General features: G+C 49.9%; 1 protein-coding gene across 1 annotated transcript in view; it reads right to left on the bottom strand.

The window, feature by feature from the left end:
* Positions 1–1,312: 1,312 nt before the first annotated feature.
* The window catches only part of Adcy1 (adenylate cyclase 1), a 110,678-nt gene continuing 95,007 nt past the window's right edge, over positions 1,313–16,983 (bottom strand). Inside the window, exons 18-20 of the mRNA XM_050141382.1 lie at positions 13,925–14,039; positions 11,046–11,170; positions 1,313–6,231 (exon numbers count right to left, since the gene is read on the bottom strand). Coding sequence (XP_049997339.1) covers positions 5,929–6,231; positions 11,046–11,170; positions 13,925–14,039 — 543 coding nt within the window. The 3' untranslated portion in view covers positions 1,313–5,928. The remainder of the gene's footprint in view (positions 6,232–11,045; positions 11,171–13,924; positions 14,040–16,983) is intronic.

Here is a 16,983-nt window from a genome sequence, read left to right as displayed (position 1 = left end):
CAGAAGAGAGTGAGCGTTCCTTACTGCACTAGTTAGGGACACATGCTCATCCTACCCCCCCCCCCCCAAGGAGGGGGGTTGGCATGTGCTGCCGTGGTTTCTGGGATGCTAACTGTCAGAAAGGATGGTCAGCAGACTATTCAAATTTAGTTTTGGTCTTTCTGTTTATCACTTGATCCTAGGAGAAGTAATTTTATGCTGTATAAGACATGCACACAGGAGCACACATTGGTTTGAACTAAGTGTGGCCCCCAAGTGGTTTGTTGTTGTTGTTGTTGTTGTTGTTGTTTTTCAAGATACTGGACATATCTAGTATATGTGGAACAGAATGGCTTAAAACAGTTAATAAAACTTTAAAAAAAACCTCACACATCTAAGTTATTACATAATGACCTGTTGATTAGATAATCCGTTTAGTGATAGAATGTGGCCCTTGAAGTTGGATCTGAAGTGTTTATGAAATGGACCACAGGGGGACAAATCTCATACCTTATTACTGGAACTGCCTTTACGAAGAGTGAACACACAGGGCAAGGCCGGAGACCCCAGACATATCCCAAAGTGCTCTCTGAATTCTTGGAGGTGAGGCAGAACATGGAGGGTGTGGACACCTGCCTTGCCTGACCCAGTGTGTCTGTGAGGATGTGTTCACTGTGTATTTGACTCTGCAGGAGGAATCAGCTGCTAGAGCCTCTGACATCCTCCTACCTCAGTCCATAGAGCATCCCAGATGGGCTCCAGGCAGGAGGAGAACCCTGTGCAGCTGATGTCAGCCAGCAGCAGGACTAGGCCACCACAGATCATCCAGATGTGGAAATCAAACTCTCCAGAATTCTCCTTCCAGTGAGCTGCAGAAGCCTTCCTGAACATGCCCTTCAGTTCTGTTCTCTCTCTACCCTCCAGGCGGAGATCCTCTGACCAGGCCTCACACCCTCTGCCTTCCCAGGCACCTAGGAAGGTTCCTGGATTCTAGGCCTTGTGACTCTGGATCCACACTGGTCTCATGTGGTACCAGCTGACCAAACAGGCACCAGGAGTTGCTTAGTGCCAAAGCACATCCATATTCATCCTGCCAGCTGTGAACGTCCCAAAGCAAGCACACGCACACTGACACCCCCCCCCCACATTTTTAGTCATCAACCTATGTCCAAGCCTGCAGTTGTAAATGAAAACGAGGAACTATTGGTTCAAATCCAAAAATGGAAACATTCAAAGCCAATGACAGTCGGAGAAGCAAGATGCTTCAGGGCCCACATAACAATCAAGCTGCCAGATTTGTTCCTTATTAGCCAAACACCTGGGAGGAGGAGGGTTTTTTTTTTCTATGTTTATATGTGCCTGTGTGTGCACACGCACATAAATGTGTGCATGGGAGAGCACACTAAAAGTGGAGCCACTGAAAAGCATGAGCAAGTCCGTTTCTGGGGGTCACCTATGTATAGCCATTTCAGAGAGTAATACATCAGCATCGCTTCTGCAGCCTCTCGTGGTGCTGATGCGAGAGCAGGACATGTAGAAACGTTCTTTCCCTGCTACTGCTTGCTTGCTGTGAAAGACACACACTTGCTCTGTAACCCCCACCCCCAACGCCCACTGACTGAAGCTCTGTACGGGCTGGGAATAAGATGCCTGTGACGTGGGGAGCCCTAGAACTTACCTTGTTGAAAATGGTGATGGCTGGGCGACTGAAATGAAGCCTTCCCTAATTCCGCAATCCAAACTGCTCGCCTCGTACCCAGTCCACTGAAGCTAGCCGTTCACACAGCCTCTGCGGGTTGCTGTCAGTGCTTGTTATGGTACAAGTGTCCTTCAGACTGCACATGAATAAAATGTGAAGTCTCTGGAGGCTAATCACATCTGCCAGCTGAGCCCACAGCCTGAATCCTCGATGCTAGTCAGGGCTCCCCTCCTAGCCCTTTCCTCTTATACGCTCAGGGATGGCCCGCTCCAACACAGAGCTCTTCTCCCACCAGGATGGCACTGATAAGGGTGAGAAGTGCAGCCTTGAATATGGCACCGTTTTCTTTAAATGGCATTCCGCAAGTGCCTGGAAATGTCACCTTTTGATGCTCACACCGCTGAAACAAACCATTTCTATTTGATGCTCACACAGCTGAAAGAAACCATTTCTATTTGATGCTCACACAGCTGAAAGAAACCATTACGCTCAGTCACACAAAGCATCATGATTCGAGGGGTACAGATCCAGGATAATGTGGCTGCCCTAAGCTTTACCCCTTAGTGAGTAGTAGTGTGGGGCCCAGGACTGTCGGTTGGCTCAGTCTGCTCAGATATCTGGGGTACCAATCCTGGCTCTAGGAATCAAGAAGCTAGAGCTGAGCCTTCTGGGAGGGGTGGGGATCTGGAATGCCAGTCCTTTATAGCAAACTCACATGCACAGGTAGATTCCGAAGTATCAATCTGCTTGGGCCAAACTTGTCTCTGCAGTATAGAGTTATGGTTATTGCTTCTATGACAGAAGGGGGTCCGGAAGCCCTGGTGGCTTTGGAGTCTGAGAAACAACTGGGTTGCTGGATGTATGGGGACACACACCTGAAGGTATAGACCGTCCCAGGTTGGCACAGCCCGTGGAAGCATTTGGAAGCATTCTGGGGCTGTGTTCTATTCTACGATGTCAGGCACGGGAGGCATGCTGGGGCTGAGAAGGGAACACAAAGGGGTCATTTCCCAAGGGCCAAAGCATCACAAGCAGGGGCTGACACGGGTGCCAGGCTTTTCCTCATTTTTGGTACAAGTGAACAGGAAGCACCTGTAACTGGTGCACTATTTACAGAGCATCTTAAAATAAATAATTTGGAGAGAATCCTACCCAAATGGCTCTAACATTTGTACATGAATATTGTACAAGATTAAAAATAAATAAGGCAATATAATACATTTTTATCACAAATAAAAAGAAAGTCATTTATCACCAAACCCCGAGGAACGTTATGGCTGCAGGTGTGGATCCTGACCTCACAAGAAGTAGGTGGGGTTGGAACTGCTGATGATGGAGATGTCGCCCCTGAAGAAGAGACCCAGCCAAGGCTCCTGTGTGGTCTACTTCAGAACGGTTCTGTGCCCAGAGAAGGCAATGTCACCCTCTACGGTTGCTTTCTCTTGCTCTAATCACGCTGTGGGTAGCTTTGCCCAAGCACCCATGTAACCTCCGTTTTGCACACTCCGTGTGAGTGCGGTGCTACTGCCCTCAGCTGGCTCTGCTCAGAGTCTTAGAGGTCAGATCCGGGTGTCACCGGGCTCCTCCCTGATGGCTCTGATGCTCTGCCTGCTGCTTACTCAGGGCCAGTTTCAGTTCCCTGTGGTTGTGGGAGTGACATCCTGGCTTCTTGCTTGGCTGGAGCTGTGCTGTCCTCATGGGTCTCCTCAGTGTGTGCTCCATGCCTCTCTCAGCCTGTCCATCCTTCTGTCGACTTCTGAGAGCCCATGTGTCCACACCAACCCCATTGGTGTAGTCTAGGATCCTTCTCATCCTTCAGCAGCTACCCTAAGACCCCTTGTGAAGTTTCTTGACTGACAGAACAAACACACTGGTCCTGGGGCTATCACGTGAGCATCTTTGAGAACCACCCTCTGTCCATTACCTGGACAGCCCAGAAAGACAGCAGTTCTGGAGGCCTAGAAGCCACTCTGAGGAAACCCAGGCCATGCTCGAGGGTTTCTGCCTAGAAGACCGGGGACAGCATCACAGCCCGCAGAACCAGGGCCACAATGTACTCACTTGCTGAGTGCTCCTGTCTAATCTGACTGCTTCAAATCTGGTTAAGACAGACAGACAGGTAAGAAAGTTCTAGTGAAAATGAAGCCCATCAGGAAGAAACTATTTGTACCAAGGTTAGGCAAACAAGAGAGCAGACAGGAGGCGGGAGCTACGGAGAGTTGCCTGCCCTAGCCAGGTTCTGGCTCAGATGAAATCTGTCCTCAGTGCCCCACCCTCCAACAGTCTGAAACTTCCCTATAAATGCAATCTCTGATGGAATTCTGCACCATGGGAGAAATGCAAAGACTCTCCCCTGCCCTCTGCTCTACTGGAGTCAGCATCCCCCAGCAATGCTATACCCAAATCCCAAGTCCCCGGAACCAGACATGACCACCGGAAGAGGGTGAAGTGAGCTGCTCTCCAGCCCTGAAGGCTGCAGTGGGGTGCTGAGGTGGGTCTGGCCCCGCTCTGGGGTCTAGCCAGAGTAGGGTGTCAGAAAGGCAGCGAAGGATGGCCACACTGCCTGGCATCATTAGAAGGGCAACAGAGCTCCTCTGCAGACAGTGCCAGAGGCTCCCTTTAGCATCAACCACAGGCTCCAGCGCAGAGAGAATGTGCCGTCTTTACAGGTGTCCCACGCCCACCCGAGGGCGCCTATAGGGCAGTCTACAGTCTCAGATGCTTGGAGACTCTGCAGGAGCCTCCAGCTCTCCCTCGCTTGACACTTTCTTCCTACCAACACGCGACCTGAGTCTTTCAGGGATAGCTGGCTGACCTACCCAGGCCCCGGCAGGGCCACACACTTGAGCCAGCGCAGAGTTGAGGACCAGGAACCCCACATATGCGCCCTGCCGCTGCAGGCTGGGCTTTGCTCTGCCTCAGTCTAAGAAGACAGGACCCTAGGAAGGGAGAAAGCCCTTGGGGAGCATGAGAAGATGGGCCTCCACAGCCATGGCAGGCAGGGCCTATGCCCACCTGCTCTGTTTGCAGGCTGCCTCCCTTCCTGTGAGTGAGGCTGCGTATCTCCAGATCTCATCCAGCTATTTCTGGCCCGTCACTTCCCAGCAGCTCTTCCAGGCTCCTGTCCCCCACACTTGCGGTTTTCACCTCAGCTGCAGACATAGGGAAGCATAGATGGGAGACCCCCCCACCCCACCCCGTGTCAACAGGGACACTCTTTCCCTTCATTCTGGAGCAGGGACACCACACCCAAAACTCAGGAACACACACTCTGCCAACTCTGAAGCCCCCAAGAAGAGGAATGGTTATACCAGAGAAACGATGTCTTCCAGCAAAGAAAGTGCTTGTGGGTAGCGTGGTCAACCACTCTTAGCATAAACGAAGGCTTGATTCTTGTTACACTCACAGTGTCCAAGACACCACAGAGAAGGCAAGTCAGCATACGCCCCTCTTCTCTGAATGCGTAGCGATGGCACAGGAAGAGGAGGGCCCACTGTCGCGGGAGTCAGAATCCAGCAGGCAGGTGGGGTTGGAAGAGAATGCACAGGCCAGGAGGCTAGAAGTGGGGCTGTAGGGACCCGGAAGATTCCAGAAGACCTGCCTCTGGCTGTTAGCAAAAGCCTACTCTTGAGGAAAGCCAGCAACATTACTCTTCATGCAGTAAGAGGTGGCTTTTCAATTCTTCCTGTTCTGTCCTGTCCAAGACCTGACCAGCTCTAAGCTGTGCCCGTGGTATGAAGAGCTCAACTGTCGTGGCCCTGCCCAGCGGGGCCAACTTCCCAGTCTGGCACTCAAAACTGCTACCCAGGGTTGGAACTACCCATAAGCCAGGGCCTACGAGGGCTGGAGCCACCCATAAGCCAGGGCCTACGAGGGCTGGAGCCACCCATAAGCCAGGGCTCACCAGGGCTGGAGCCACCCATAAACCAGGTTGACTTGAGGCTCGGTCATGGTGGGCTCCTCTGCCAGCTGGACCTTCATAGTTTTTGCTATGACCGTGGAAGATATTCCCAGGGTCCCAACAGTCGGGCATCACCAGGTCACTAGGAAGAGACAGGGCTCCGTATGCCCCAAGTGGGTGACTTGGGCACATCTCCCATTGGCCTCAGGCCACACCTAGACGATGCTTCTTCTCCAGCCAAGTCGCTTGGCAACTGCTCCTCTGGCTGGTCTTGGTTGGAGCCACGGTGGCTTGTGTCACCCTGGAGCACTCTTGTGTTGCATGCATCTCCAGTGGCCCATGGGCTCCACTAGGCTTCCTTCCCTGCTGCTGTGGATGGCAGGTGCTGACTAGTGGGGGCTGGAGGAAGCCCCGGTCTGATCGGGGGTCCAGCTGCAGGACACAGTGGGGGCCGTCTGGGCTGGCCTCCACCTCTCCCATAAGGACACAATCTCCGCTCCAGGCGAAAGGTCCTGCCATGGGAACTGTTTCCTTCAGTCCTGCCTTCTAGGAAGTACGTGAGCATCTCTCCTTTGCCCTTGACGCTGACCTTGCCTCTGCACACAAACTGGTATGAGCACCTCTTCAGCAACCGGTGGACCTCCTCGGTCACCTGCCAATGGAAAGAAGCCAACAATATTCTTGATCATGCCCTATGAGGGGGTCTTCTGGAGGCCAGGAGCTCCCCCAGGGTGACGTCTACCCCTGCATCTCACTCTCCATCCTGGCTGCCCAACTCTGGCAGGACTTGGCCAACGCTCCTCTGTATGTAGGCAGGTGCAGGCAATGGGGGCTAGGGATCCAGCAGGGCTTGGGTGAACCATTGCAGCTGCTTTGTGTAGCAGTCAGGGCTATGTGGGACTAGCCTCAATGTTATGGATAGAGGAGCCGGGGCAGGTTCTCTGGCTGGGGCCTCCAGATACCTCGGCAAAGTAGTCTGGTGCTTTTACCCCACTACTCAGTTGTTGGGGTTGGGGTGCAGCTACTAAATGGCACACAGAGGGCAAAGAAAGCTAGGAGAAAAATGGCCGTCCCTTAATTCCTCTTTTCTCAGGCTTCAGACCAGTGTCCTGGCTCCAAGAATCCCTGCCTCCCAAAACCAGCAAAAAGATAAAGGATGAGATCTATCCGATCCATGGCATCACGCTAAGCCAGCAGAGGAGGCCTCTCTACCTCCTTGTCTCCTCCTCCTATTTAATGTTCAAACAATGGAATTGTCTCAACCTACCTTCCACACTCTGGCAGAGCTGGGGAGGGTGGCCCTCACATCAAACTGAGCACTAGTGTAAGAGATATCAAACAGGAGCCTTTTCTATCAGATACTAGAAATCGTGTGTTCAGGGCAAAGAATTCAAATCTTTTTGTCTCTTCCACCCCATCAGAGTTTTACGCAAATGCTTCAGTCCTCAAACCCTGCAAACCGTCTGTCTATACAAACACTGCTGTCTCCCAAGAATTTGATGGCCTATAGTAGTAAGCCCTTTCCCTTCCTCCCTTATTCCCCCCCCTTTTTTTTTTCTTTTCAGACTAACTGATCAAATCAAACTGTGAGGTTAGACCCTAGCCAAAGACACCATCACTACCCAAGTTAGAATAAAATCCAAATGCACTTCCTGTCTCTGGTGTTTGCCCTTTTGATCACGAGTTAGGTTTGCCCTGCCCGGACACTTCAGTTGGAGTGGTGGTCTCTTTCTTTGCACCCCTGACCTTACGTCTGACTCTAGGATGCCTAGAATAGGGAAGGAAGGCAGAGGCGTTGGATGGAGCAGGGAGACCTATAGGGAAGGCCATTTGAGAAGTCACGCCTGGGGCAGAGAAGCCGGGTCACTGTCAAGCTCAGAGCAGATTCTAGAAACAGATGCAATGTTGGCCTCAAGCAACAGCCCAGCGGCATAGGAGACGGTCTCTGTGATGGTGGATATTGGTTGTCAGCTGTGATGTTGTCAACCAGAATCAACTAAGAGACAAGTTAGTGGGAACCCCTATAAGGGATTTCGTTTCCTTCACTAGGTTACGTGAAGGCGGAAGACCCACCCTCAATGTGGGTGACTTCATCCAGTGACAGACAGATAAAAGGCGGCCTGAGGGGGAGTGCTCTGCTTTTGCTGCTTGCTTTGGTGTTGCTCTCCACGTCACCAAATGGGTCATCTACCCTAACTGTATCTTGCTGTGAGACCATCTGCCCTTTCGCGGCTGCCACCATTTGCTGGCATTAGAACGCTGCTTCTTTGACCTTAGAACGCTGCTTCTTTGACCTCCCAATGTGGAATGAAGACTAGTTAGTTCTCCAGGAAACTTCCAGGCCGTCAGTAGCAGACTGGGGCTACTGAGAAATCCAGCGTCACAGACAGAGCAGCTACCAGGCTCTCCGCTTCTCCAATGTGAAGGCAGACATTATTAGACTCCCTAGATCCATCCATACAGTATATTTAACAAAAATCTAATGAAATCCCCTGTAGTATATATTCATCCTACCAGTTCTGTTCCTCAGGACAATCTTGACTAACAAGCTGCTTTTATCCGGATATTTTACCCCAGCAACAGAAAGAAGCTAAGACAGAAGCGCGTATTAAGGCTGTGGCTGCAATACACCTGACCGTGCGGGTCTTAAGCTGTTGGGATGTTACCCACAGCTGGAATGTGGAAGAGTCTGAAACTCAGGGCTAGAAAAAGCCACTGGATGTTGGCAGCGGAGCTTAATGGGCCATTTCATTGGAACCTGAAAAACAGGGAATGCTGAGAGAAACATGAACCATGGAGGCCCAGCTCCTGACATTTCAGGGGGTACCAAGGACTCCATCAGGCACTGGGCTAACAACCATGTGTGTGGTATTTCAGCCAACAATCTGCCTTCATTCTGCTGTGCCCTGAGAAGTTGAGCAGAGCAGAATTTAAAGCTAATGGACCGATCTGATGGGCAGGGAAATGTAAGGAGATAAAGGCAATCAGCCTGGTGTTGAGAAGGCAGCTGTTACCATTAAAGAGCTCAGCAGGACTGAAGAGAAGCACACTGCAGTGAGAGGGGTGGCCTGAGGGTAACACCACACCGCTAGCTTGGAAAAAATCCCAATTTATTTAAAGGGAAAGAAAGCCTGAGCTAATGGCATTCTCTGCTCCTTGAACACAACTGCCTAAAAAGTGCTTCTCTAGGGTCAGGAGAAAACAGGTATAGCTATGGTCCAAGGAGTCTAGGCTCCATCCTGAGAGAGTGGCAGAGAGAGCTTGGCCGTGGCATCTGTGTGGTTGGTGCTGGTTTTGGAGGCACAAAGGATGCAAGACTGAGGGGGTCAGGAGTACAGCCAAAGCCAGGCAATAGGAGGCAGGGCCAGAGTACCAGAATAGAGGTCCCAAGAGGCTGCTGTGTGCTTTGGGAGGCTGTGGAGACCCAGGATATCAGAGAAGCCAGGCTGGGACATTCAAGCAAGGAGGGCTGTGGGCAAGGAGGACTGTGGGCACGGAGGACTGTGGGCACGGAGGACTGGGACCCAGATGATTACATTATGAGTCATAAATAAATGCTCAATAAAGATTTAGAGTTCATCCTGCTGGAGTTCGGTTCTGCTTTGGTACAACTGTTTCTAGCTATGCCCTGGCGGCTCTTCCATTTTAGAAGAGGCATGTTTAGAAGTGTCAGTATATGCTGGAAGAATGTAACTTTTTGAATTTGATATTTGGGCTTTTACAGTGTTGTCATTGTTGTTACTAATGACTATGGAGGATCTTTATTTTGGCTGGAATAGACTTTAAGATCGTCTTGAGCCTATGGGACCAAGGAGTGGAAGTTTATGACTTAAAAGGGGTTTGTTTGTATGTGAGCCTCGAGTTACCAAGGGATACTGGTAGTGGGGTGTTTAGTTAGCGTTGTCAACTGGACAGAGTCTAGAACCCCTTGGGAGGAGGGTCTCTGGGAATTGCCTGGAAGGGGGCTGTTTTGGTACGGGAAGACCCGTCTCAGTTGTGGGTGGAGCCTGGGCCAAGCTATCCGAGCACTGGCATGTGTGCATCATCGCTCTTGTGACTGCAGCACAAGATGCCAGCAAGTTCCCGCTGGCCTGACTTCTGTCACGACAGACCGTGCTAGAACAACTCTGAGCTAAGATAAACCCTTTCGCCACTGAGTTGCTCTCACCAGGACATTTTACACAGTAACAAAAGGAAGAAAGCCTCCCTTGGAAATGGCTGGTCCGGGGAAGTCGATGCAGGGTGTAAGCATACTCTCCCGGGTGACCACAGACCACATGTCCTAGACAGGACAGCAGGAGTAGCTGCACCACTATAAGGATGCACAAAGTTTTGCACGTCAATGGTGAAGACAGTGCGTTTTGTGTGTATTTTACCACAATAAAAGAAATCTGAAAAAAAAAAATTAAAGAAATGTCATCAATGCAAAAATGCAGAGCCACTAAGGAGCACTGGAACTTGGTGCTGGAACTAGAAACTGGGGCACATGCTTGTACCCCACAGTGCTTTGGGATGATGGAGACTTTCTGGCAAGTTGAAGGATCAGCGCCCAGTAGGGCACTACACCCTAACAACCACGGAGTCAGAAAACCCTGCTGTGACAGCAGCCTAGCCACAGTAGGGGACCTGCACCATCTCTCGGCTGTCCTGTGTTCATGCCCTGTTCCTACAGGTCCTGAACCCAGGGGAAATGCACCAGAATAATAACCCCAGAAGGCTGCAGTTCTCTAGTGGATGGCAGGAGGCCAGGGCACCCTTTATAGGTCCCATGCAACCCACAGGACTACGTCTAAATGACAGCTCTCATGTTATTTTAGGGGGAAATACCAAAGCTGGACCGTCCCCCACACTGATGAGGACCAGATGCCCGCCTTTCAGTGGCTCCGAGAAGATAGAGCCTCTGAGTCTCGTCCTATCTGGGAGAAGCTCCTCAGGAGCAGTGGGCATGTTCACCATCCTGCTCTCCAAACACGAGAGACATCTCTTCCCCACTATGCTCCTACAACAGCTGAATAGTGACCCTGGTATTTTTGCTTATTTGGTTTTTGCTTTTGAGACAGCATCTCACTATAAAGCTCTGGCCTCAAACTCACAGAGACCCACCTTTCTTTGCCTCCTGAGTGCTGGAATTAAAGGTATGTGCCACCAAGTCCAGGTGTGACCACGGGTTTGAACAAGGAAGAGCAACTGGGAAGCCAGGCTGTCAGGTCACTTAGTGACCCCTGATTCACTGTGATTTGCTCACTCAGGAGTGGCCCAAAGGAAGCGTGGAAAAATCAAACTGCAAAAGCAATCTGCCAACCTTAACAGTGTTGTCCAGGCTCCCAGAAGACACCAAGACACCCAGCTCGATCTGCCCTGCCACTTACTGGTCACCGACCCAAGGCTCACCTTGGATCCCTAATACCTCAATTCCCTCACTTGCTGAACGGATCGCTGTATCTTTGGGATTTCTGGGCGACTTACCTGGATTCTACCCTGGACCCCAGTGCTGTCCATCCGACTGGCCACATTGACTGTGTTTCCCCAGATGTCGTACTGGGGCCTGCGAGCGCCGATCACTCCAGCCACCACAGGGCCAACGTTGATGCCTGGAAAACAGTCACAGAATGGCCTGTGGGCAGCTGGAAAAGTGTGACCGGGCAGCCTGTGTGCTGACGCTGTTCCTGGAGAGAAGGCACGCGCCCTTCAGTCTCAGTGAGAGGACCACATAGAGCCAGGTCCCTCTCTAAAGGAGCCTCCAGCCTAACACAGAGGGCAGCAATCCGAATCAACCAATCAAACCAGCCCAGGTCTCCCCAGCGGGCAGCCCACTCGGCATTAGTGACCATACCTGCAGCAGCACTGGCTTGGATGCAGGAGAAACCCGAAGAGGTAAGATCAATGCTTAAAAGACTTTACTAATAAATTTACTTAAAAGGTGAGTACTGTGTGAACTGGCTCCTTAGAAAGGAAGTGTTGGTGCCTCAGTTGAAGCTTAGGGTTGCCGAGAAAGTTTCTGTTCACCATTGGTCACCAAGACTGACCTCTAATTAGGCTCCATCCCCATAACAAAAGGGGACCAGCCCCACCTACAACCACCCCACATCAAACAGCATTTAGGGCAGCTCAAGGGTGCAGAGTCACAGCCCTGGTTAAGCCCTGGTCTGCCTTTAAATCCCCTGTGCTCTCATCGGAAAAAGCCTAGTTCTGCCCCAAGTGGGCAAGATGAGCCAGGGCAATTATTTGAAAAGAACAAAGAAAGAATTCTGGCAGTACCTTTGCTGTGTAACTCTCCCATCTGCCCGAGTGGCCAGACTTACAATCTCCTGTCTCAGTGTACCTGGGGGCCGGGATCTGGAAGAGACTGGGGGCTGGGAGCACACGCACAGTGACGAGCCCAAGGTTTCCATAGCGTAGGGAAAAAGTCCTCGCTTTGTCACCGACTGCTCTGTGGACACTAGCCAGAGCTGGACACGTTATCAGTAAAGACCTTAGTTTTCCTGAGTGTGTGGAGTGGGTTCTCACTAGGACAAATTTCTGCATCACTGTCACCTTGTCCCTTGTGCAAAGTCCTGCTCTGCAGCTACCAGGAACTCTGGCTCAATAGCCTTGATGATCACAGTGTTCCTTGCCTCCAGGCACATCTCCTCTGCCCCCCCCCCAAAGTAGCTGTAGATTCCTAGGATACTGCTCAGAATGGGGGTCCTAGCACCAAGTACAAATTCAGATGTCCAGGAAGGAGGCCATGAACCCCGTTTCACCCCGTTTCCTTCCACAAGTCGGAGTCCAGCTGGCCTCAGGGACCTGGACAGCTCTGCAGCATCCCCTCTGGTCCAGGTACACTCAAGTCTGGGTTACCATTTGTGAGAACTTTTACAAAGTGTTCACCTTCTCTGCATGGGTTTCTTTCCCTGTAAATGCCCTGTGCCATCCTGTCCTGGCCCGCCCTTACTGGGACCTCTGGCACACTCTCATGACAGCCTACAGGTCACTGCCCCTGCTAATGGGGTCTGCGTAGATGCCACTTCCTGCCTGTCTATCTGGGCATGTGAAGCAATCAATGTTCCTGAACTTCTTCTGAAGTCACAGACATGGGTGACCCAGGGGAAGACACCTGAGGGCCACTTCACAAATGGCTGATAAGATTCTAGGAGCTACCTTTGTGAATCTCAGCTACCCATAGCCAGGTAGGGGGAACCTGGGCAGGAACTAGCCAGCTGGGAAGTAAAGCCATAAGGGACTAGCATCCAATCTCGTTGTGGAAACAACCCAGGCACCAGGGGCAGGGGCAGAGGGATCTCCAACAGATCCAGTCTGTGCCTGGCACTGGCATTGATCAGAGCCTGGAGCCCAGGAGGAGACTGGCCACTAGGGAAAAGGCCAGGGCTGCTCTGCCCCTGTCCTCAGGGGACACCATGTTGAAACAGCTTGCTCCTAAGGGCACCGACACAACACCTGCTGTGAAACCATTCACCTCCCATCAACCCTTGCACCCAAGCAAAAACCAGATGGCTTAAAAAGCCATGTTTAAGGCTACTGGACGTTTGCATAGCGGAGTGGCCATAAACCTCCAGTTAACTGTATCCCAAACAAGACAGGAATAAGGGGGGTATGGGATACAAAGAGATAGAAAGGGAAGAACAGAAATTATCCACCTCTAACTCAACTGGACTCTAGATGAGTAAGAATTGATCTGACAGTCTACATTTAGGTAAAAGCTGAAGTTCTATTTTCTTTTTCTTTTTTAAAAATCTATTTTAAGATTTATGTATTTTATGTATATGAGTGTTCTGTCTGTATGTATGACTTTATGCCAGAAGAGGGCATCAGATCCCAGTATAGAGCTGTGAGCCACCATGTGGTTGCTGGGAATTGAACCTAGGACCTCTGGAAAAGCAGTCAGTGTTCTTACCTACTGAGCCATCTCTCCGGCCCCCAAAGCGGAATTTCTAATAGGGTTTTGTAAACATGAGAAAAGGTCCCGGGTATCAAACAAGGGCCTCTCAAGTCACAAACAAGGAACAGCTGCCCGGCCCTGCTGCTGGCCTTCCTCCAAAACCTCTTAGCCAGCCTTAGCCAGCGACCAGGGCAGTGACAGCCTGTCCCCAGGTGACCAAGAATACAGAGGTGCCTCTGAGTGGCTTTAGCAGTGAATGAAGGGGCTTACTGTGTCCCTTGGGCTGCACAATGAATCCTTACTCCTAAACTCCTTTCTGCAGCACTGCACCGCCCCAGGTCACCTTCAGAGACGATGCTGTCCCCATGTGCCCCTGACCAGCAAGACCCATCTCCTGAAATCCCACAGGCCGACTCTGCCCCCAGCATCTTCCATCAGTGGCAGGGATGAGCCCAGAGTCACCTACCAACTCGGAGAACGAAGTCGTTGTAGGACTGGTAGTTGATTTCATCCAGGACGTCAAACATATCGATGGCAAAGTCTGCCAGTGTGCTCAGGTGGGAAGAGATGGACTTCTTAGCCTAGGTGTGAAAAGAGAACAGTAGTGTGCGGAGTGCCAAGACAGGAGGGGTCAGGGATTGCCTGGACAGGTCCTGGGACTGGGATTTAATTCCTACAAAGCAGCACTCCTAGAAATAGCAGGTACTCTTGCTATTTGGCTGGGGACACATCGATCCTCTTATTCTACGGGTAGAAAGCTCAGGATATTGCTCAAACTATGGCTTCTGATGGACACAGGCAGAAACCACCCCAAGTCAGACTTGTCCTAATCATACCCCCTGGAGGTATGGGAAACAGCTCCTGGGACCAGGATATCAGGTGCCCAGATGGCTACTTGGGCAGTGCTATCAATACGTATTACAGATAAACTAAACAAAGACCAGAGGCATACGTCGGTCAGGGAGGGGCACCGGTTCCCTTCCTAGAGACCAAAGCTGCATCTGTCATCTGTGTGGATGTCACTGGTGAACAAACTCCCTTCATTTATCAGACAGTGGCGGCCAGGAAGGTTTTTAATCTGTATTTCTCCAGGAGACTTATTGTCCTCGACATCAGGGAACTAACGTTCTTTTTTTGTTTTGTTTTTTATTTTGATTTTTTTTTTTAAATACAGGATTTCTCTGTAGCTTTGGTGCCTGTCGTCTTGGAGCTAGCTCTTTTTTTTTCTTTTCTTTTTTTTCTTTCTTTTTTTTTTTTTATTGATTTGAGACAAGGTTTCTCCGTAGCTTTTGGTTCCTATCCTGGAACTAGCTCTGTAGACCAGGCTGACCTCGAACTCACAGAGATCCACCTGCCTCTGCCTCCCGAGTGCTGGGATTAAAGGCGTGCACCACCACCGCCCGGCGGAACCAATGTTCTTAAAAACAACATTGAACATGCTTTATTCTTCAAAGAACTTTGGTTTATATGTAACTGAGCAGATGACGGAGTCTCCCTGTAGTAATCTCCTCTGCACACAACTGGCTGTTGCTAAATACCTGCATCCCAGCAGCCAGCGGCACCCCTGTTACAGTCAGCGAGACACTACTGGCCTATTCCCAACCGTCTTACCACTACAGTTAATGTCAGAGCTCACCCTTGATACTGTATACTCTGCAGGTTTGGGCAAAGTATAATACCATGCAGCCACCAGTGTCAGCAATAGCTGCCCTCAACTCCCCTGTGCTCTGCTGCGCCGGTCCTCCCTCCACCCCATACCCAGAAGCCACTAGTTCTGTCTCTAGTTATGTCTCTTTCGGGCAGGACCACAAGTACCTAAAGGTCACGCTGTGTCTCTTTGCCACCTGCACACTTCTATTTTATGACAGTAGTATTTAATTTTATGGACATGTCGGAAATCCTTTATCTATTCGCCTAATGAAGGGAATTTTGATGGCTTCCAGGTTTTTAGTGGTTATGGGTAGATCTTCTATTTCTAGTTATGTATAGGTTTCGTGTGGATGTGGGTTTGCATCTCATTTTGGTAAGTACCAAGGACTGCAACTGTCGGGCTGTATGGGCAGTGGTTAACAGTCTAATTGGCTTTGGAAGGAGCTGCCAAACTGTCTCCACAGTGGCTAGAACATTCTGAATTCCCACCAGTAAGGAGCAAGAGTTCCTGTTGTCCGTCATCCTTCCCATCTCTTGGTGGTAGCGGCGTTCTGGATTTTGGCTGTTCCAACAGTCAGTACAGTTCTAGGCCAATGCTTTAATCTCCTCCCTAAGAACTCAGGCTATGGGCATCTTCTCACGTGCCTCCTGTCTCTAACTCAGGCTATGGGCATCTTCTCACGTGCCTCCTGTCTCTAACTCAGACTATGGGCATCTTCTCATGTGCCTCCTGTCTCTAACACAGGCTATGGGCATCTTCTCATGTGCTTCCTGTCTCTAACTCAGGCTATGGGCATCTTCTCATGTGCCTCCTGTCTCTAACTCAGACTATGGGCATCTTCTCACGTGCTTCCTGTCTCTAACTCAGGCTATGTGCCCCTCTAACACAGGCTATGGGCATCTTCTCACGTGCTTCCTGCCTCTGTGGGGCTTCACTGACAAGGCACCTATCCAGACTGCCCACTTTTTAACTAGGTTGGCATTTTTCTTATTTCTTAATCTTACAGTTTTTAATTTATTTTAAATATAAGTCCTTTTATATAAAAAACAAACAGGTGGTTTGCAAATCTTCTCCCAGCCGGCAGAGTAATCATTCTCAACAATCCTGCTTACAGATGAGGGGCTTTTCTAATCTTTTCCTTCAGGGGTCATGCTGTGGGAGCTACATCTAAAAAGAACCGCCTCAAACTCAAGATCGTCTAGATTTTCTCCCATACTACTGTCCAGAAATTATATATATATATAGAAAATCTTTACATTTAGGTTAATCACTTGACTCAAGTTAGTGTTATGATTAGCAGAATATCTTTATCTTAGTTGTATTTTTTTCATATTAATAGGCAATTATTATAGTAAAATCGAGATCAACTGAGCGCAGCTACGTGTGTCTCTTTCTGGGCACTGCCCTGTTCCACTGACCAATCTGAAACATCCCCAGGACACTACATTGCCATGGTTGCTGAAGCTTTCTAGTTCCTTCTCCAGTGCCGTCTGGGCTCTTCTGGATCCTCTGCTTGTCACTATAAATTTAAATTCAGTTTGTCATGTTATAAGCTATCCTAATACAGTTTTGATTGAGACTGGATTAATTTCATTAATCAAATTTATAACCACTGATATCTTGACAGTCATCATCTTTTCTGTGCAGGGACACAGAATAGTTTTCCTTATAAAGATCTTGTATATGCCATGTTATATTTATACCCAGCTTTATATTTTAGCACTAATATTAACAGTCTCATGTTTATAATTTCAAACACCAAGTGTCATTTGCTACTACACAAGACTGACTTTTACATATGAACCCTGTAGTATACTGGTCATCTCCCAACCCACCGACCATTGGTTCTTTCATTTGGTGTGTGTGTGTGTGTG

This window comes from Alexandromys fortis, unplaced genomic scaffold, assembly GCF_014885135.2.
Source record: "Alexandromys fortis isolate MF-2015 unplaced genomic scaffold, M_Fortis_MF-2015_v1.1 scaffold_7, whole genome shotgun sequence".
NCBI lineage: Eukaryota > Metazoa > Chordata > Mammalia > Rodentia > Cricetidae > Alexandromys > Alexandromys fortis.
This window is presented reverse-complemented; position numbering and strand designations above follow the sequence as displayed.